The 23146-nt window shown below is 40.1% G+C and overlaps 3 protein-coding genes across 6 annotated transcripts in view; all 3 read left to right on the top strand.

The window, feature by feature from the left end:
* The window catches only part of LOC144503704 (homeobox protein Hox-D5), a 38042-nt gene extending 34422 nt beyond the window's left edge, over nucleotides 1–3620 (top strand). For 3 of the 4 annotated variants that reach the window (XM_078228457.1, XM_078228458.1, XM_078228456.1), the window contains exons 4-5: nucleotides 56–592; nucleotides 2090–3620. In XM_078228457.1, the coding sequence (XP_078084583.1) occupies nucleotides 109–592; nucleotides 2090–2838 (1233 nt within the window). In that variant the 5' untranslated portion in view covers nucleotides 56–108 and the 3' untranslated portion in view covers nucleotides 2839–3620. Of the gene's footprint in view, nucleotides 1–55; nucleotides 593–2089 lie in introns of those variants that run through there. The other variant, XM_078228464.1, reaches the window with a different exon arrangement.
* A 2354-nt stretch (nucleotides 3621–5974) lies between these two features.
* Nucleotides 5975–7457, top strand: LOC144503708 (homeobox protein Hox-A2-like). The gene is made up of 2 exons (XM_078228465.1): nucleotides 5975–6320; nucleotides 6709–7457. The coding sequence occupies exons 1-2, from the start codon at nucleotides 5975–5977 to the stop codon at nucleotides 7455–7457; spliced, it is 1095 nt and encodes a 364-aa protein (XP_078084591.1).
* A 6679-nt stretch (nucleotides 7458–14136) lies between these two features.
* LOC144503709 (homeobox protein Hox-D1-like) lies at nucleotides 14137–16206 on the top strand. The gene is made up of 2 exons (XM_078228467.1): nucleotides 14137–14773; nucleotides 15186–16206. The coding sequence occupies exons 1-2, from the start codon at nucleotides 14137–14139 to the stop codon at nucleotides 15539–15541; spliced, it is 993 nt and encodes a 330-aa protein (XP_078084593.1). The 3' UTR covers nucleotides 15542–16206.
* Nucleotides 16207–23146: the final 6940 nt, after the last annotated feature.

The following is a 23146-nucleotide window of genomic DNA, read 5'->3' on the forward strand; positions in this document are numbered from 1 at the left end:
GAATTATGAGTTCCTAATGTTTCACCATTATTGTCTTTTGCCTCATAACCTCAAGGACTGCTGCAGACTTGTGATTGGCGTGACAGTGCCACGTGATCGGAGGTGTCAATGCTATTCGATAAGGGTGTCAAGACCCTATCATTTCGAAATAGCGAGATGCAAAAAGCGACTTACTACGATAACTCCGGAATATTCGGCGGTTACTCCTACCAAAAGACTAATGCATACAGCTACACTTCGAGCCACCAGGCCTACCCGCCATCATCTGTTGAAAATGATTATCAAAGCTCGACGTGCCCCATTCAGACATCCGGTGTCAGAGCCCCAAACCATAAGCCTACCGATATAAATGGCAACTGTATGAGAACAAGTGGCAGCCAGGGCACTGCCCAGCCCCCAACTGTCAATGAGCCACAGCAGCCACCTCCTTTACCACCCTCACCCAATGCAAGCAACACCTCATCACAGAAAAGAGCCAAGTCTATTTCCAATTCTTCCGCCAGCCCCGCTGCTACTCTCACCAAGCAAATCTTTCCCTGGATGAAAGAGTCTCGCCAAAATGCCAAGCAGAAAAACAACTGCCCAGTTGCAGGTAGCCTTCAGAACTTCACTTTTTCAACTTTGAATCACAAATAGTCTTAACAATTAGGAAGAAACGTTTACCGAAGTGTCACACCAAGGTGGAAGTATTTCCCTCGAACGGACTTCCCAATGCTGGGGAGAGCAAAGGGATCATTACATCTTTTCAGGGCATTTCGTAAACATTTTTGTAATTTGTAAGTCATTGAATCCTAAGTGACTGCTTGAGTAACTGGCGCATTCTGGAAGGGTTGATGAGGGAAAGAAGGGAATGTCTGAAACAATAGGCTGGCCCTTCTCTGATTCTCTCGTGTCATACGGTGCAGTCCTAATATATGCAATTCTTGCAGGCGGCTCAAATACTCTTATTTTATCTGTGTGGACTTTGCCGTTGACAGAGCAGAATCTATTAAAATAGAATCATATCAAGAATGTGTTTATATGTCCTTTACATAAAATTTAAGTTGATTGTATTTCTCATTTTATTTTTCTGCTCATTCACATTGCTTGGAAATGCAGATGTTCGAGTTCATATGATCTAAGTATGGTTCATGATGGAAATACTTCTAATGGGAACATGCTTCATCGTCTCATTGTGTTCTCGTGGGTACTAGCAATAAGCACAACTGTATTCCAGATGAGAATAACTAAACACTAGACACACTAAACAAAAATACACATCGAGTCAACTAATCATTGCACTGCATGATAACACAATATCAAGCGTTTGACTTCCCAATTACTCATATTAAAAAAATAGCAATCTTCCACTTCTTCGTAATATTTTCTTCAGAATGAATTTGTTCACCAGTTTTAAGTTGGGAACCTCCCCATACCAATTGAACTGCAATCTGGGAAACAACATGACGCAATTGTTACATTTCAAATCATGGGTCAATATTTCGAGATAAATGTTTTTATTTAAAATGAATCCATGTGAAATTCGTCGTTTATGACGTTACTGAAACTTTTGCGGGAAACTCCGAAGGAGTCGATGAATAGATAACCTCGTGATTCGGCAAACATTATTTACCGCTATGCCAAAGGAAAGAAAAACCACTTGCATTTACCTAGCGTCTTTCACGTCCCCAAGACGGCCCAAAGTACTTAACAGCCAACTGAATAACTTACATAAGACGTCAAATCATAGAATCCATACAGAGCAAAATGAGGCCATTCGGCCCATCGAGCCTGCACCTACAACAATCCCACCCAGGCCCTACCCCCGTAACCCCAAGTATTCACCCTGCTAGTCCCCCAAAGGTTTACTTTAATTTTAAAGCAACTATTAACCCACCTTTGTATGGATCAAAAAATTCACTTCAGATGGTTAAGTTTGGCCATTGCATTAGGTTGGGGTTTGGGGAGCGGTGGATGAAATGGTTAAAGACTCGGTTTGTTGTGATTTTCCTAGATCAGTGTGTGGGTTATGACGCGCCGGGGTTTCTAAGCTGGGCATGCTGGGTTACACATTTATGTATGGAACCAATATAATGTTTTCATTTTGCAGGTGACAATTGTGAGGATAAAAGCCCACCCGGTCCATCCTCCAAGAGAGTCCGTACAGCCTACACCAGCGCACAGCTGGTCGAACTGGAAAAGGAATTTCACTTTAATCGTTATCTGTGCCGTCCTCGGCGAGTTGAAATGGCCAATTTATTAAACCTAACCGAACGCCAGATAAAGATCTGGTTCCAGAACAGAAGAATGAAATATAAAAAGGATCAAAAGTCCAAAGGGATCATGCACTCCCCTGTTGGACAGTCTCCAGACAGAAGTCCGCTTTTGACCGCGCCAAGTAACATTGGATTCTCAAGCCAGCTCCCCACTGTCAACAGTCTGAGTTACGAGGCTCCTTCACCAACATCTTACACAAAATCCCAGCAAAGTATGTACGGCTTAGCTGCTTACACTGCACCACATAACAGCTGTCTACCCCAGCAGAAAAGGTACCCGGGCACAGAGTACGACCATCACACTATGCAGGGCAATGGTAGTTTTGCCAATCACAATTTGCAGGGCAGCCCTGTGTATGTTGGAGGGAACTTTGTTGATTCAATGCCAGCTTCTGGTCCGATGTTTAACCTTAGCCATCTTCCTCATCCTTCATCAGCCACTGTGGACTATAGCTGCGCTGCTCAAATACCAGGCAATCACCATCATGGACCTTGTGATCCTCATCCTACATATACAGACCTGACTCCTCATCACACATCTCAGGGAAGAATCCAAGAAGCGCCCAAACTAACACATCTGTAACGGACTAGCACGGTTTGCCAAGCGATATCACTTCGCTTTTTTATTACCTCATTTGTATCAAATATTCTCCTGCTATGAGACTGCCGCAGTATTTGTCCACCATTCATTTTCTACCTGTTGCATTGCTTTTCTGTGTTCATTTAAGGGTCTACAAGTCAGCCCTTTCCGTAAGATCCTAGCGTAATGCAGAATGCAAATAGAGGAACAATTGCTTGAGATAGGTGCTTTGCAAGGTAAGACACATGGAGCCAGTCTTCAGCAAACCCTTCTTAATGTGGAATTGAGAGACTAGAGATTCTACGCACTCCACTTTGATGGGATTCTGTCCGTAACTGGTCTTACTGCCCAGAACTTCAGCTCTGTACTTTTCAGTAATGAACGAACTGAATTGAACATCAATGATATGTATTTATTATTTTAAGTCGAAAAGAAAAAAGATTTTTCTATCACTTATTTATCCTCGTCTTAATGTATTTATGTGAGATTTATAGATCTTCTACAATCTGACTTTAACCTGTTTGAACCATGTCTGTTACAATCATATTTTTCCTCTTTAGTAAACCTGGGTTTAAACTAGATGAGAGGATAGTTTTTGAGCAGTTGTATCAGTGGCTGGTGTTTGTAGATTATGTAAGGGTTATTTCTGAAAGCAAATTGTAAGTTATGACTGTAGTAAATCGGAGAAAATGTGACACTACACAATAGACGACACATTTCTATAAGAATACTTTATTTCAATTGTCTGGTATTATTCCAACAGATATTTAGAATAAAAATGTGTTCTTTGAACAAACCTGTAGCCATTATTTATAAATACATACGCACCATATCGGTTGTATGCTTCGCCATCTTGTCTCCTCACTTCTCATTAATGCAAGACAAGCTGACTGCAGCCATACAGTGGAGATGTTCAGCCGAGCTGCTTTCGGGTTAAACTGGGCATTTGCAAAACGATATGTTGCATGTTTCAATGGAATTCTAAATTAATATGAAAAATCATTGCCACGATTTTGTATTTTGCTCAGCAATAACACATGAAATGTTAAAGTGTCCGGCAGGCACACAAAATAACACGAAGGAAACAAAGGGAAAGAGGGGGTGGGGGTTAGGTCGAGAAGGAATGTGGCCAAATAGCATAAGATAAATAAAGCAAGACAAAAATAAAATTCAAACATATACGTTTTCGTTACTTTAACTAAACTTGGCAGTTACTACTTGCTTTGATTTTCCTAAACGGTTTGCAGCCCTGGCCTATGTCACAATTTTATTAATGCATATTTCAGGAAAAAGTTAACCGCTTGATTTTTCAAAATTTACAGAGAGCAAATCAATCCAAATAAAGGGATTTAGTAAAGATTTCCACAGATGTTATCAGAGAAATATAGGAATATATTCAAAAGAGCCTCAATCTATTACCGTTATCTTAGGAAGGCGATAATGTTATTATGCAGCAAACGGTGTTCGGGACGCCCCAATATTAGGTGCCTGGGAGAATGGAAGCTGATCCCAGACACTAGCTGCTGCCTCTCCACAGCAGCCGCCCGCAGCACCGACACATGCGGCGCCATTTTGTTCGACAAATAAAGCAGGAACGATCAAAGCCTTCTGGCAACAAAGATATCACCCATCCGTCGAAAAATAATGTCTTTATTTTAAATGAAAAAAAGAAAATGGGATGTGAACATCTGAAAACATCAACAGTGTGACGAAGACAACAATCTAACAAACCTTATGTGGATGATTTTAGAAGTTGTGCAGCACTTAAAATGTTCTCCTCCAGAGCAAACTCCTTTGCTTTACTTTATCTTAAAATCTCTGAGGACAAGGACGTGTTAAATATGAATTCAGTATGGTTCTTATGCACTACACACAGCTCGTCAGCGTGTCATTTTAAACGTGCCTATTACTAACGCCAACGCCGTAAAGACATCCTCAGCCTTGTTTTGTTAGTACACCACCCACACGTCAAAGAATGCAAAATATTGTCTTTCCATGCAGACAGGAGGAGAAAAAGCACCCACTCACACAACAATTTGATAGAAACCAAACACCAGCTGAGGAGATTTTTAAAAAAGTAATGCAACGACGCGTTTTGACCTTTTTTTTATTCTCAAACATTTCTGTATATATGTGAGCAGAAGAAATATTGACAAATATTGTGATTGCTAATTTGGCAATAACAGATTATAGAGAGCGCTGCCTTCGAGTTTTAAATGTCAAAAAGCTCACAAACGCTGCTATGTAGTGTATAAAGTTCATAAGTCACAACACCTGCAATCAAGGAGAATCCGCGAGACATTACTTCAGAAATATTTAAGTAATTGGCTTGTGGGTGCTTATGAGATCAACAAACAACATATGAACAAAGAATCATTTGTAAACAGGGCGTGCTGATCCAGATGGAGAAAGTTAGATTATACTTGTTCAGAGTGTAAAGGTATCGAATAAATTGTACATTTCAAGCTATTTCTGGTAGCCCTAGGAGGGGGAAGGGTTGAAAGTGTTTACAGTATCTGTTTATATTCATGGTAAAATGCAGTGAGTGTCTGCAAATCATCCTGTCCTATTTGGCATTGGGCCTCACCGCCAGCTCCTACTGTCCAGGGTGCTGCTTTAGCCACAGCTTGTGTTCATTCTTCTACACTGAAGAGCCTTGCGATGATTGTCACAGTTCCGAAGATTAATTGATTTGTCCCTTATTACTCCACGCTACACATTTGTAGGCAGAAATCTAGACTTGAGTGTTCTTTTCTTCTCAGCAATACAACCACCCACTATGATATGCAGGATGTTTTGTAATAGTACTTACTGTACACTTTCTACTTTCTAGGAATGACTGCACTGCCTTACATAATAACATGGCCTGGAGAAGACAGGAAAACGCTACCTACACCTTTATATATTTTATTTCAGAATCATTCAGAAAGCCAGTCTTATTTTCCACTCTTGTCATTGGTTAAGGCGATCATGTGACGATAAAATCAGCCTCATCTCAACGTCGTGTCTGTGTATTCAATAGACATAGTTTAATAATAGCACAGTCCCTTAGCGTTTGTAATCAGTACATTTTATAAATATATATTTTCAAGGTAACTATCAAATAGGCAATTTTCTAACCGATTCTGCCCGGGCAGAAATGAACAACGAGTTTGAGAGAGAGGTTGGTTTTATCAATAGTGAGCCATCGCTTGCCGAGTGCCTGACATCCTTTCCTCCTGTTGGCGAGACATTTCAAAGTTCATCAATCAAGAACTCGACGCTTTCACATTCGACACTGATTCCTCCTCCTTTTGAGCAGAGCTTCAGCAGCTTGGACCATGGTAACACAAACCAAAATGGGAAAACCCACACTTCAAAAGGCATTGGTCGGGCCACGTTAGGGGACAAACCTCTGGAATATCCGTGGATGAGAGAAAAGAAAAGCCACAAGAAAAAAATTGTGCCAGCGACGGGATCATTCTCATCGTGTTCTTCTAACGAAGGTCAGGTCAATAATATTTTCCTTTACTATTAGTTTTTTTTGTGTGTCATATACGGTGTACAGAGAGTATTTTTTTTTAAAGGGATTCAATTTTGAAGCAATACATGTTTCATAGACTGAAAGATGTCAGACCTGCAAAATGCTCACATCCCAACAATATCCAAAATGTAAATAGTGGCTACTAAGGTCTATGGCAGTCCTCGTATTCTGTAGGTATGAGTAACCTGCACAGAACACAATTGCAGGCAGCTGGATTATCTTTCTGTTGCTCTGCTGGGCCATTTTCTGCTGGAAACCTTTTGTGTCTCGGAGGCGGCCATTTTATGTTGCTGGATTATATTTGGAAAGATTTGTGATAACTTATCCAAACTTTTCCCTCTTTACAACAGAGAATGAAGAGCTTAATGAACCGGACAACGGGAGTCCTTTTGACAGCTCCAGGAGACTACGAACCACTTACACAAATACTCAGCTGCTGGAGCTGGAAAAGGAGTTTCATTACAATCGTTACCTCTGCAGACCTCGGAGGGTAGAAATCGCGGCTCTGCTCGATTTAACAGAAAGGCAAGTCAAAGTCTGGTTTCAGAACAGGCGCATGAAGCACAAAAGACAAACTCGATTCAAACAAAGCCAAAACGCTGATTCAAAGCGCCAATTTGCTAACAGTGCTAATCAGAGTGCATTTTCCACAAGAAGTTTTGCCGAGACACCTGTAAATAAAACTTTGGGTTCGTTAGAGAGCGAAAAGATTGCTGAGCGAGAGATGAGCGATTCCGCTCATCAAGATGTGTTGAGTGATATCAGCAGCGACCTGTTCAGTGTTATTGGCACTTCTCTGATCTGCACTGAGGGGACCCGCAGCCACTATTTTCCCCAGAACTCAGATGAAACTGACTCCCTGATGCCTATGCTGAAAAACTGCTCGGCTGGAACAAGTCCTGGCAGTCCAGAGAGTTTCAGCATCCCATCTTTGGAGGATTTAGACAAAATTACAATCGAACCACATCTAGATCTGATAGAAGAATTACCTCAATTTTCTTTGTTGGAAAACGAGGACACATTAGTTATTCCATCCAACGTGTTTGACTTTCTAAGTGACAATTTTAGCTCCACCGATTTTCAGCAGTTGCAGTTTTAGACCGACTTCCAGTTCACGCACACACACCGAATTCTTGATCTCCTTAATATTTCTAATACCCGCATTAACAGGCTGGAAGGTCGTGCCATTTAGCACATGCTTCTTGATCCCAGACGTTATGGATCTCCTGCTCATGTCTGCATTATGCCACGAATCAAAGGAAACAAATTCTGAACAAATTTAATGTAGCGCAAGAAATAAAAGTATTTTCAGTATTTTATTTTAAATAAATTTCAAATATCTGCAGATTTTCAAAAACTAAATACATATCTTTAAAAAACAATTTATATAATAGCTTTGAGTAAAAAAAAGTATTAACATGAAAATATGCAAGAGAAGGTGAATAGAATATATTGGAGGTGAACATGTCTATCCCGACACTGCTGATTTCTCTCAGTTTAATAGTCGAACTGCCTTAGTCCAAAGTTCCAATCAGCGATAATCCTAGAAAATAAGACAAAAATGTTACCAGCAACCAAACGAGGTAAGTAATAACAGTGCTGTGACTGAATAAAACCAATTGCCTATGTTTAAAATGTAGTTATTTATAGGCGAAATATTGATTGTTATGGAAAATACATTGCTAATAGGTTATGGACAATTTTCCGTGGTTTTTCCCTTAAAGTGTTTAATGCTTTAAGAAAATATAGTTCTATGGAGTTAGATTCCTCAAGCCACAGCATGGACCCCAATTCAAATTTACATACTAAGGTCACTTCAAATATTTATTGAGCTGCTATGAAAACCGAAAGGGAAGCCAACTGGGCTGATCATTCACAGAGGAAAAAGGCAATTGATAATTATTCACAAACTCAGTTACTACAGAATTACAAAACAAACCGATGCTAACCGATGACTGCCATAGTCCGGTTGGGGTTTCAACCTATGAAAGACGCCATTTTGTTCGACGGGACCAAATGTGGGAGCTGAATAAATCAATGCATTGATATCCTATTTAGGAGAGGCGGAATAAACAAGATCTCGACAAGGCACTGAACTTCTAGCATTCCAACCAGGACGCTGACGAAAGATGCAATATCATAACCAAATCAGAAATTGTAGAAGATAAAGAAATGATAGCCGATTGAAACACGTTGTTTAGGATTTTATTTCCTTTTGCATTTCGCTCAGAGGTTCACAATAGTTTATCACCATTTGTGGCTTTAAAAACGAATATGGTTAAAACCCAACACTATTCCATTACCTTTAGGTAGGATGTCTGTGTAAAATTCTCCGTCAAATAACACACATCAAACTTGCCTAAATATATTTAAAACATGTACAGCATTGATGCTGGTGGGAGTCATGTTGATATTTTAAAATGACATGCATTTCTTCACCCAAAACAATCTGAATGAGTCAAGAATTAATGTAGCAAGCGGATATAGTCCCATGTAATAAGTAACTGCTGAATAAGATCTATCCTGTTGAACAATTGCCAGAAATTTGATCTAAAAGTTCCTGTATTTTTTAAAACACACACTCGTAGTATTTATCAACTTCAGCGATTAAATCTATTGAGCATGCTATTGAGGAGAAACAACATGCATCACAATCTAAGCTAGAAATTCACCAGTTACTTCGAAGGCAAGGTGCAATTTATCTTTCTGTTTGAGAAGGGGGAACACACGTGCTTTCCAAAAGTCTCCCTGCAGCGTCAGTAGGGCAAAGAATAGCGCACTACTTAGAAAAATAAGTAGCTTCTGAATCCTGAACAAACCCACGCAATGTTTGTTAGCAAGGAGGATGTGCTTCGAAACGCCCACGGTCCACATTTGTAATGTCCAATAAATATTTAATTTTTTGACATTCTTACTTTCGTGTATTTAATTTCCAGAAAAAAAATAGCCTTGTGTGCACATTCTGAACAAAAATGTCTGCTTTATTCAAGTGAGACACGACCATGCGTTTAATGATCAATGGCTTGAGGAGTCCTTGGTAGGTCGTTTTCAAATTGTAGGATCAACTGTCAGTATATTAAAGTTCCAAAGGGAATGTGGTGATTAGATTCTGATATTTATAAGAAGGTCGTAAATGCAGTTAATTCCGTGTATTCGTTCATTATGTATCTTTAGAACCATGAGTACAGGTCAAATTGCTAAACCTCTGCACGTAATTCCGAATTTCACTTTCGCATGGGATGAAAACTTTTCTGTAGACATATCTATAGTAGTTGGACTTCATACAGCGTTCCCTCTGCATACTAAGGCCGGTCAAATTAGTTATACGCTCATTTAGTTTTTTCTTCATGCATGTGTTGTGTTATGGTTCCACTATAGCGAGGTCATGCCAGCAAAACTCAATCGCAGTAACAAGTGACACTTTAACCCTGCATAAATTATGAAGTTTATGCTTCCACCAACAGTACAACGCACTGTACGTTTTCCAAAAAAAATGAAGCATCCCGCCCTAAAATAGGGCGAGTTTTGTTTTTTTTCATGTTTCCAGTAATAAACAGCAGCTCTCCACGAACCCGTGAGCAAAGGATCACGTGACGGCAAAATCAGTCATTATATTTCATTTTTATGTTGGGCAACTGTCTGCTGTATTTACAGCTAATATTTCCGTTTGTTCTGCAAAAATAATGGCTCTAAACGTGCAATTGTAAATGAAAAGGAAGGCTAATTTGGAATTTGAAACAACGCACTAACACATAAGGAGTTCTGCTGAAAGACTTGCAGCTCTGTCTGGATGCATAGCTGTCAGTGGGGTATTGTTAAGAGTTCATCAATCATGAAATCTGCACTTTTCCCTCGACAGCAGTTCCTCCTTCTTTAAAGCAAGCCCAGGCCAGCTGGGATCCCTCCAGCAACCGCTGCCAAAGCGGACAAATGCAAAAGCGAATCACACACCAGTCTAATCACACCACAGACGAAACCTCCTGTATGACTAACCTTCGAGAAATCTGGCGTCTAACTGCGATCCCTCGTTACTGCTCGTTAAAGAGGGTAAAACGTTTCAAGGGCACCAGAAATCTTGGCTCAGCTGAGTATGCTATGTGTGCTTAAATTATTGTCATGTATGACTGCATTTGTGGTATTGGGTCACTTACGTTAACCTTCTAAAACATGTCACTAATAGATGTGTTTTCATAGGAATCCCTGATGTATAAAAACCCGTACATTATATTTTATTTACAACCCCATATTTCCTCTTGTCAATTCACAGAACAGTTAATGGAGAGCTAATATAGTTGCTAGCACGGTAGGTCTAGTGCAATGGCTGTCATTTTTGGAATATAACCCACACTTGATGCCTTAAGGTGCAGCCTTATTTGCAAATTTAGAATGGTTAACCGCACTTCCCACAAAAATCAAGCGATAGAGAAGTTAGTTCAACGACAATCCTGGGATTCCTGACAAGTTGCAAAATGCAAAGCAACCTTGCCACTTGCCTGGCTATTTAATTTCGAGACTGCCCCTTTTATCTCTAGAGATCGAAGTGCACCACCATCAACATCATCACCACCACAACCCCCTCCCCCACATCCACACATACATTCTTATATGCTACAGGCTTAAGATAAAAACTAACCTCGCGAAAATTGAGGGTTTAATCAGGGAAGCGTATAAAATTGGTTATTGCAAAAAGAAATTCCAAGTAACAGGATAATCTTGATGTTTACTAGCCCCGAATCATTAGTCCGCTATTGCCAGAATGCCTCTATCCCTTTTGCTCTAGACTCGTGGCGGTCTAACACCAAGTAAACAGATAAGTTTTGATTGTGAATTTGAGGAAAGTGCCGTCCCTTTCAAATCCAGAAGCTCACACAGATTTGGGAATATTTTCACACGCTACTGCAGTGAATCTGCACCTTCTGCAGGCCTGTCTCTAATTGACAATGCATTCTTCAGTTATTGTCCCCCAAGCTGTCTAAATCAGCTGATCTAGTTGCAGAATTGGTGGCAACTAGGTGCAGGAGGAATTCCAGAAAGAGATTGGTCGAATTGCTTTTTATAAAGAATAGTTAAGTGTTTAGAGAAGTAAGTAAATATGTGGGACTGTCACCGTTCACTCTTTACAAAACTATACTAAAGTGCGATGAAAATTAAACACGCCTTCACATGACTGCCTATGCCTGTTCATTTAAGTAATTAGTCAAGATTGCAAAGAAGTGTTAGCTGTCGCTGTCAAAAGAAAGCAACGTTCCAATTAACTTCCTTTATTATTTTGGCGTGGAACACGTGAACCTCAGAAGAAACTTTGGAACTCGGAATGAGTTGATTTTATATTTATAAATTCCACGTCAGCAAACAACAGTGGTAATTGGAAAAATATTTGATCTTTCCGATTAGGAATTGCAGCACGTTTGTTCATGCATGCACATGTTTGGAAATGACCATCTCAACTCTGAGCACATTCTTTAGGCCATTTGTTTTGCTCACTGTACAGACCTATATTTTGAGTGCGATAGCAACATAAGTGAACTTGCTGTGGATGACTGTTCCAGCCAGGCGCTCAATTAAACGCCCACCAATGATCAGCATCCGATTTCAAAGGAGAAAAGTAAACGCTAAATAGTTAGAAACAAAGTTCTGCTCTTTAAAAAAAAAACAATATCTGCTTTTGAGAAACACAACGAAAAGGCCTAAATATTGTGATTTTTAAAATATTTAAGTTGAATAATGCCCAATATATTAATCACATACTGCTGTTAACACCTTATTAGGAAAAAAGAGATTTACACTTATAATGCTGCATATATCCTTCAAAGTAACACTGCAAAGATATATGTTAGCAAAACACCCAAAGACAAGGGCAATGCAAATGAGAAGGCGGGATGCAGTGTTGAATTAGCTATGCAGAAATTTTAGCCATTTGCAAACCCAGTGTATGCTTTCAAAGCCCTCAAACTCACTTCCCTCTGAATTATACATAACACGGCTTTTCACGATCAGATTCAGCATGCTGACCGCAAAATGAATGGGAAGGACTTTGATAAGATGTACCTTTGACTCAAGCAGGAGAGCAGCAACACAAACATTATTACTCAAGATTCAATTGCGAGGGAACACAAGAGAGAGAGTACAAGCTCGGTTGATGCCCACTTAAAAATCGAACTGGAGCAGCAGGATTTCGATTAGAAACGCCGAAAGAGATAATCAAACATCGAAAGAACAGGCATACTGTGCTGTAGATATAGATTTTAGATTTCGAATGCTACATACCGAATATATATTTTCAATCCTTTCTATGATTGAATAAATTTATTTCAAACTACTCTAATGCTATGTTTTAACATATGCACGAGGTAATGACACGGCACCTAACAAGCTGCTCATTTGAATTAGACTGCACACTGCCCCTGGCGATTAAAAAGAGCAAGTCTTCATGTGCTTTACTCACACAGATCAACTGACTGAGTTAGAGCTTCGCCAGTGAGTGTTTTGACAGGTAAATGACTCTAACTCGGCTGCTATCACGGAAGTATACCAAGATGAAATAATATTTAGTAACGCATTAACCAAATAAATCAGAATATTTAAACTGATTTATCGATTTACCGAAACGATTGCAATTGTTCGGATGGGAAGTTTGGGACTGTGCAGTTTGGGAACTTGTTTTTCCAACATTTCATTTGATCTGTGTTTTAATTCATTTTTTAACGTAGCTTAAACATTTCCTACAGCACAGATCGAGCAGGGCAGAAGGCGAATCAGAATTAGCAAGGACCAATACTGGGGAGTGAAAGAAACAACTCACTGGCGTTAACATAGAATATCTTACCTTTGACTTCAGTATTTTCAGTTATATAGTTATTTTAATAACTTTGATCACTTTAAAAACATTTACGGAATGTTACAACGTTCTTTGCTATTAATGATAATTGACAGGGTGCCGATTGAGGAGCGAGGAAGCTTTCTATTCTGGCAAGAGGATTATCCGCGTGTTCTACTTGTTTTAACACCATTCAGTAGTCTTAGTGCTAACATTTGTAAAATCACCGGGACAAGCAGTCGCACTTTACATGTTTGCTAAACAGTTCAAAATTCTAACACTGTCATAAACATCTCACTTTGTGAAACTCTTTATGGACATGATTATTCTGTCGGTTAATATTACCTTCCGGAGAAATTAGCACCTCTGAGAAGGTAATTACAGTAGACGTTTACTTGCGGTATTCTATAAACTCTACACCGAGGGAGGGACCAGGAGCAGTGCCATGAACTCAACTTCAGAAACCAGGTAAATAACCATTTGCTTTATCCTTTCGCGCGCTCTCTCCATTCTGGATTTGCTGATGCTGTGACGATCGTCAAGGCCAGGAAACACTTAAGTCACCTTGTAGCCTCATTCGATGATCACTGCATCATAAAATCGCCAAGGCTCCTGACAGCAGACTGTGAGCCTTTACAGTTAGCGCCACCATCACACAACTCAGACCTCCTTATTCTGCAGCACGAAAAGGGATATCTTACCTTAGGACGGGCTTTCGGAGGATGGTCCGCAGTGTGAGTAAGGTTAGCGAACGCCTCTACTAACTGTGCTGATGATGTGATGTTAATAGATGGTGAGAGCATTGCAGCGCCCACTCCCCTCGGCGGCTGAGCGAAAAGCTCCGGACGCCATGGAATAGCGCTGGCTGAGACCGCAGTGATTGGATGGGCACAACCACGTGACTTCCTTGCTCTATATTAGGAATATTTACTTCCTTTGCGAAGGAAGTGAAGGATCTGCTATGGTGATCAGGGATAGACAGCTATCAGCGAGAGCTAAACAGCCCATTCTGCTCCAGCCCATCATTGGAAGAATGAACTCTTACTTAGAATACATTCCCAGTGCAGACATTCTGACCTTTTCGCCAAAGTTTTGTCACAGTAACTCTCCAGCAGTCTCCCTGCAGCAGTGCCCCGGACAAGGTCGCTGTGTTTCAAATGAATCGGTAGGTAATCCATCTCCCAGTCACCATCACCTCCATCAGCCGGTACCTGCCACCCTCGAACTTCCCGATGACTCCTCTGCATCCATAGATATTAACTTCTTACCTCAGAGCAATGTCGGTTATGACTTTCCTTACGCTGCTAACCAGGAACAGGATGACACTGGCGAACTTATCCCATACACCACCTCTGTTTACTCAGGAAGCGCGTCTTTTCCGCTCACTGCGCGCCAGCACCAATACAACAATCTCTTTGGGGAGCCGGAACAATATCAAACCTTTGGCAAGGAGTTCCCAAACTTTTACCCCGGGCATTATGAGAGCCTGTCGACGTGTCAGGGTGGTCACCACAGGTCGGAGTCCCCCACAGCACAGAAACTCGGCTCAGTCAATACCTTCGAGTGGATGAAAGTGAAGCGAAATCCTCCCAAAACAGGTCAGTCAATTATCTCGGAAACCTGGAGCTGAAAGTGCACAATATATATTGTACGTATGTATAAAGACTGCTGCAGTTTATTGGCCTTCGGTAAGATTCGTTCAAAGCAGTAATTCTGTATTAACCCTTTCATTGACAGTGTCAATTTATTGAGATGAAGTGACCCTTAAGGGTGAAGTGCAGCGCTGTTCCAATCGTTTCGCCTTCTGCACCCCCCCCCCCCCCACCCCCCAATTCCGGCTCATATTATTGCCATTAATTGTGCTGGAGCAATGACACTGAGAATTGAATAGTTTTCAATAACGCTTTCGGGGGTGGGAGATGGGGATATAAGTGGCACAGTGAAATAAATGAGCTTAACAACTCTGTGTCTGGAATACTCTGCCTAACTATATTCTATGTCATTTTGTAGATAAAAGGACTGACTATGGAGTCCCCAGCCCTCCGAGCACAGCGCGGACAAATTTCACCACCAAACAGTTAACGGAGCTGGAGAAGGAATTCCATTTTAACAAATACCTAACGCGAGCCAGACGTGTGGAAATAGCGAACGCGTTACAACTGAGTGAAACCCAGGTGAAGATCTGGTTCCAGAACAGAAGAATGAAACAGAAGAAGAGGGAGAGAGAAGGTCTTCTGGCCAATGTGGCTTCTGTGAACTGTAGTCAGGATTCAGCATCCGCAGAAAGCTCGGACACTACCTCGCCTTTACCTTCCCCACGCACAAAGAGCTCGTCAGAAACTCCAAACTTTGTTGAGCAGAAGTGACTCTCCTGAGGCCTTAACTTTCAACGCATTTTTTGGCAGAAAATATTGCAATCATTTAGCACATGACCAAAGTGTTCACTTTTATTCTATCAAGTTACCGGCAGGAGATGCAGACTCGATTGTTTGAATATATTGGTTTGAGATGGTTTAAAACTCTGTAACATATTGAAATGGACTCCAAAGGGTTTGGCCAAAGTTTCCACTTTGACCTGCAATGTGTAGCAACATAAACACAGTTAAAGTGCAAAGGCTAAACAAAATGTATCACCTCAAGTAGTGTGAAGTGCATTTCTTTTCTTAACACGTTTGCACAGGCAGTGTGTAAGGCTTTGTAAACAAAGTCTCAACAACAACAAACTGCCCCAATTTACCAGGTTTTTGCTCTGAACTGCCTTGCTGAGACTGTTACTTGCATAAAAGGAATTGTTTACATGTACTGTATTTTTTATTGATTTATCTGCGATGACATTGACGAATGTAACGTAGCATGTTCGATGTAACTCCTCAATGAGTGGAATTTGCACAATTATGCCTCAGGTTGAAAGGTTGTGGTTGCTGCTATGTAACACTGTGCCTATCTAGCATTCTTTCCTTAGTATTATGTTACTTGGCTCCTCTACCTCTGTGATACTTACCATTGTATATTAAAGACTGGTCATGTTGTATTCTGTTCTATTGCGAATTGATTTAAAAGCTTATAATTTAATCCATTCTTTATTGGAAACGGTTTATCAGCTGTAGTTACTGCCAATGTACAAATATAATGTCCAATGGTAGGAATGTGCAAAGGCCGTGGAATAAAATATATCAGAACAGATGCAACGTTTTCAAACCTCTCGAATTTTCTGTTAAGTACAACTTTGAATTGGACTTCAGGGTTCGGTCAAGACATCCACTTTAATCTGGAAAGTGCGTGAAGGCAACAATCCCCAGTTCAATGCAAATATGAACCAAAATGTATGACTCAGTGAATTTTACACACTGATACATAAAATAAACAAGAAGGCTATAGTCTCCCACTTTCAGATAAATCTTGATTATTTAACACCATTTTAGCTCAATCACTAATTTTATGATTCTGTTATTAAAATACGAGTGGTTATCTGCAGTTGAAATAAGAGACTTTAACATTTATCTTTTATTGTTATTTCTGTTAGTAACTTCAGTTGAATCTAAGCTATTTTTGAAAAATGTATTTCGTGACAGTTCTCCCTTCTCTCAGGGAAGAAGCGGGCCTTTGCATTATTAACAAGTTATGATGAGTCCACTTGGATTAAACATCTTCGCTCAGCAACTTCCGACCTAATGATCAATGCAAGAGGGAAAACATCCATTCAATTTCCGAATCAATTGAACATCATTTGAGACTCGTATGCTCTTTTGAATTGGTTTCCATGAATCGGCTGATGAGCTGAATGGCTATGCCACGCAGCTTTAGACACAAGTTACCTCTCACTGGTATTGGTTAGGAGAATGTAATTCCAACAGTGACGGTGGGAACTTTCGGGAACAAAAATAATCCTTAGCATTGTATTAAAACAAAAATATAAAAAAACAATATATTGCTGGTTATTCACAAACAATACAGCATTTGTCAAAATCGTAACATCAGTTTAAAATTACTGTTTCCATGTTAACCTGTCGCAATTATTTTCGAATTATAATTCCTAGCGACTTGTTGTGCATAATGCTGCTTAAAGGTCTATAACTACACTTCAAGCTGACCGTTGTACTGATTGAAGACTCGAACTTGATTTTTGTACTGATTCAAGATTCGTTGAGTCTTAAAAGTTAGCACAGCGATTTAATTAGCCCATTGAAATTTTGCTACAAATCATCCTGTTTTTCTCCCTTGGATATTAATAGGAATTTCGAGCAACCATTTACTGGTTCATTGATATGTTTGGCATTACCTGAAATTGAGCCTATGCTCTACCGGTGTGAAATTGATGCCGTAGTTCAGGCTGCTCAAAGGAAAGGCAAAGAGAACGTGTTTGTATTTAACGCATTTCATGACCTCAAGACGCCTCAAAGGGTTTTACAGCCAATAAAATACTTTTGAAGCGAGGTCACTGTGTCATGTAGGAGCGATTTAGGATTAAACGTCTAAGCTTGGGCAGAAGTAAATCTGTATACCAAGTTGAAACAGGCTTTAGATGGCCCGGTTATGATTAAACATTTTAAATATATACACAATTCCATCTTTAGGCTTTGCCAGAATGTTTGTTTAAAAATTGAGCTGTAGCTTTTTTTGTGAGGCAAGGAAACCTTACCACTGTAATAACTGAACATGAATCGCTTTAATCTTGACGTTTGCTTTTCTGTATTTGTGCATGAGCGCAAACTGGTGAATCACACTCAAAATGTCAGTGCATACTTCGACCACATGTTGTATAAGACCCAAACGAACATGCTTATATTTTTCTCTCAAACATTTCGACCATTTGGTCTTAACAACTTGGTGTTAATTACAGTTGCACTAAAATAACACACAGCGGCCCCTGAGAAGCGGCATTTCAAAGAACTGCTCAAGTCGTAAAATTTACAATGATCTCCTTGGGAATCAGCACGGAGATCTTTGATATGGAATCCTCAATGCTTTGATGGTGGCTCGCAATGGGCAATCTCCGTGCTCTACTGTGCCCAGAAAGACGTGTTTTATCTAAAACCTGATTGCACATAATGTCTATTTTGCTTTTAGGCAGAGGCACATCTTCACGCAGGCCAGAAGAATGGGCTTAAAATTTGATATTTTTTGAGAGTCTGAATAAGTAATGCTTGGTTACGCCCCGGGAAATGGCATATCCTGGCGCGATTGCATGTTATAAACTTGCAGGCTCTTTGTCTTGTCTCTTGCTGTTAGGCGCCTATTGTTCGCTTTTATGTTATCATACCTCTGATCCCAGTCCTGATTATTCCCCCAAAGCCCCTGAAGAGGTGGGGGATGCCAGGGATTTTATTAGCACAATACGAAAACTGTTCGTAACTGTGACTGCATTGTAAGGGTCACAATAGTCGTTTGCACTTGTTTGATATCCAGTTTTACTTCTGCCCAGAGCGGAAGGACTATTCAATATTTACTCTGCCTGAAAGGGGTTGTAGAAGGGTGAACCACAGCAGGCATCCCACCGATCCCACCCCCAAGCGCCAGGTTCACTGAAAGTTCATGAGAAAGCAAAACGATCTAGATCGATCCTTAGTCTTTATCCATTTCTGTTGCGATCAATGCATGTGTACAGATATTTCAATAACAGGCATGAAATATATGCTTGTCCTTTCCCCACCAATTTGTTTTAACTTGTGAATGTAATGTGCACATCTTATCTTTAGATAAGCCTTAAAGGTCAAAGTTCATTGTAGTACTGCATAAATGAATATTTAATGTTGCTTTATGACTGACGCACAATTAATATGCCACTAGTCCACGGTGTTCATGGCAAACAATAAGGACGTACCATTGATGGGCTATTCCCTGACACCGTTTATTCTGCTGTTTGTTCCCTACAACATTTTTCTTCTCCAATATACAACGTTCGTCAGCTTGAGCAATTTGCTGTGATTTTTACTATGGGTAAGGAGAGGAGGCAGGTCCCGAAGCTGCCTCAGCTGGAACAGGGTTCGAACCCCGTGTTGTTGGTATTAATCTGACCCATGTACCATTAACCAAGTGAACTAACCGCGGCCCGAAAGATAAGTGTATTGAAAGATTAACTAGGTTATTCGAGCCATAGATGACAGACTGGTTATAGCACAGATTATATATACGTATGGGTATTTACATATTGGAGCAGGAAACATATCAGGCATTCTCCGTTTTGTTTAAAGTTTATCAGTTTCCCCTCGAAACATCTCATGAATATAAACATTGTCAGGGCATTTGGACAGCGAACATAACTGACAGCACTTTGCAGCCAATTGGAACAATGGGTGAGACGATGATGCTGAGTGGCCACGCCTCATCGGCTCCCCGCTGCTTTAATATGCAGATTAGCCAAATGCTGAGTAAAGACGAACAGAATTTGTGGCTTGTTTATTTTGGTATTTACCTACATTGTAATTGTCACCGAATTGAGGCTCTCGTTGAATGATGAGTTGTTACATTGCGCTCCTCACTAATCATTTGCACATACACGTGCTCCAAGTAAATTCAGGGGGCTGGAAATTCAACTTATTGACACAGAAATCAAATCGCAATCACGGTTCGGGATTAGCCATATCATGACATACAATGCACACATTTACATTTGTTCGACGTAAACATTTCGCGTGCTTACAGCAAACTGGCGAAACCCATTCCTAGCAATGAAAGGCTCCCTATCACAGTAACTGTAGGTTACAGTCGGTAACAGTGCGGCATGAAATTACTTCAGGACGTGGTCTTCATAAAAATGTATCGAATCCATTCAGCACCGTTTAACACTGATAGACAATGTAATCCGATGTAAAGCGAAACGTTCATGATGTGTACGAATTTTTCTTTCTTCAACAAACTAGTCCCTGCCGTGTTTTTAATGGCACTGGCAACGAGAAAATAAATAAACAGCGGCAACATGTTTTAATTGGTATATATGCGTTTTACAGTGAACAGTTGAACAGCAGTTCGATTTCAATATTGTACCAGCATTTAAAATTACATTTAATACACTGCTTTCTATTTGTAGCTCTCTCTTTGAAATACCTTGCCCTGGAGTAAAAGAAGTCACCCTCTAACTAGATAGGAATCAACCGTGGCCGATTAGCGCTATATGAATTGTTTCCAATAAAGTATTGCCAGAGTTTAGCCCTGCGTGGATTATTGAAATAGGGATTATAGAAACAGAACATTTACTCAATCTAAGTTTGATCCGGCTCCGTAACTAACAGTAGGGATCTCACTGAAAACCGATGTTGTACATTATCATACCAATGCTGTTCCTTATGATACTACATTCGGGCATGTGCTTAGTTAAGTCGCTCCATTTCACCCTTTGAAACATATTTTTGTGTGCATGAGCTGACTAGCCGTCAGAAACAACCATTGATATTTGTATCTATCGGCGCTGAAGTTCAGGACAACGTTGCTAAGAAATTGGTTAGAAATGTACTTTATTCTTATGTTATATTTCATTCCTTTTCCAAAAGGTTTATAAGAAAAAAATACATCGCCATTCCTTGTGGTCGATTATTACATTTTACATTCGTTGTGCAAAAATGAACCATGATGAAACTGACTAGTTAATCTGCCAGGACCATGACAAGCTTCATATGTTATAGGCATGTTGCATTATGGCAACCGATTAGCAAGAGTTACTTGCAGAATCTGCCTCTGCTCCTGGGATTAGTTATGACATTGCACAGTGTCAGGTACTGAAACAATACGGTAAAGATCTCTGCCCTGGCATTAGAATTCAATTTAGTCTAACCTCGAGAGCTGCCCTAATCTGCGCATCCCTAATTTACCAGAATATGCTAAACCTGGTTAAAGACTCACGCCAACTGCAGACTAAATGAGTCAATATGTAAAGTCAGCATAGTTAATAATTCATTAAAATCGATAAAGCTAAAGAAGATAGAACATGAGATACAGGATAAACTGGTTAGTATTCTAAACGTGCGGAGGTTTGTAAGAAACTTATTCCAGTTTGGCGATATTTAGTATAAGCGTTTTCTTTAAGCGAGATGTTTGCATCATGCATTGTATCGGGTTGAAATCGGATACTGAATCAGGTCTATTCCGATCATGTATGGATTAATTTAAATTTTGCTGTGTTGGTGTACTGACTGTAACCAAGTTCCTCCTGACAATCAGCTTAATATCTGCTAAATGCAAAGTGGCAATTTCACATTCCCCTTTTGCAAAGACTGAAGCGTTGGTTCTCGAAATGCAAGCTGATGTAAACATAATGATGGATACATTTTAAAAAAGCCAATCATCTGAAAATCATGTATTCCTTATACATGTCTCTTTTAATGAACTTTCAAGCGTTCATTTCACAGAAGTTCACAGGCGTGAGGTTACAACGCTTCTGCGTGTTCCCAGCACATTTCTTGAAAATAATTAAATCATTGGGTACATTTTGTCTGATGTAACCTCATGGTAGAATCACAGTGAAATGATACCATGATACTTCTGGAGCACTGCGATTCGTTTAATCTTGAGCCTATTATGCGTGCTGCCAAAATGCATCATGAAACTGTAAGAAGGTTTCGTGGGGCATCATGGCTTCTTGAGAGAAATGAATCTTTGGAATCGGAAACAACGTGATTGTGGAGTAAAGGGGGTGAACAGGGCCCGATCTACTTCGCACTTTACACCCAGTTTTAAAACACACATCTTTGCCTCCTTTCTGTACAAATATTGGTGAACGTTTGCATATGTTTCAATCATCGTAATGAAATTCACCCCAAATCTAGCCTTCCGGCTCACAAACAGAGAAACATGTGCTTATCTCACCCGCCATTATCAATGTGAGTCGAGAAATTATTTTGAATTATACACTTATCTTAAATGAAGTGTTTCCTTAGTACTAGGCCGGGATAGCCAATATTTCGCGAGAATGTTACGGGTCTTTCCTTTCTGAGGCATATTAAACACTTAAAGTAAAGCAGTCAGGATGCATTAACCTGTCAAGTCATTTTCCAAGCAACATATATTCATCGAACATGTGAAGTTTTGTAGGGAAGGATTGGTCCCGTTGATTAGACATTGGCCTTTCACCTCTGGCACCTAAACTCAAATCCAGTGCTGTCGGATATAAGGAGATTGTTAGGGCCCTGGCTAAAGAGAGTTTGGGCAATCTCCATTCAGTATCCAGTTGGCACGGACATGTAGCACAAAACTGTCTCTAATTGGGCACTAATTGACAGCTCACTCAGTGAGGCCTTGAATATAGTGTGGGAAATGGAGAAACTAGCCATCTCCGTGCAACAGCACACATTGTTGGGACGAAATAAAAATATGCTTTAATTCCGACCTGGAAGTGTTTGATGCTGAAACCGGATGCCTAAAGTGAAAACAATTCAATCCCCAGCGAAAAAATATATATAATTTAAAAGGAAAAGTAAGCTTTTGTCTCCGGGTTTAGATCTAGAGATGTGTCTCTTAATTACTAACATAAATGGAATTGACCGGAGCTGACATTTAGCATTTGCTGTTCAGAAATACTTTCTGCTTTCATTCCTTAACAGTCTTAAAAAATGCTTCGAACCATGTTTGCATCATTACTTTCAATAGTTCGTTTTTAAATGTTTGAGGTCTGTTTAAAAGCGCTTATTGAAAATCGCAGAATTAATTAAAAATGTTCTTTTGCAGGCCAGGATGCCAGCTTTTCCGTCGATAAGCCCCTTCACATCAAACAAGGCGTCGGAATGAATTATTTAATGCCACATGAAATCACATTCTCACATTACAGCTACCAGAATTCAGAGGTGACTTGCTGTGGTCACCACAAATCAGAATGGGAAATGCGGTTAGCGAATGTATCGAGTGCACACTAGGAAAGCAGTGCTTTCTGTTAGAATAACGGAATGGGATATCAGAATATGGGACGAATAATTAGAATAATGGGACGTTAGAATAACGGAATGGGATATTTACGGGTTGACTCAATGTTTAGTCAGAAACCT

This window comes from Mustelus asterias, chromosome 14, assembly GCF_964213995.1.
Source record: "Mustelus asterias chromosome 14, sMusAst1.hap1.1, whole genome shotgun sequence".
NCBI lineage: Eukaryota > Metazoa > Chordata > Chondrichthyes > Carcharhiniformes > Triakidae > Mustelus > Mustelus asterias.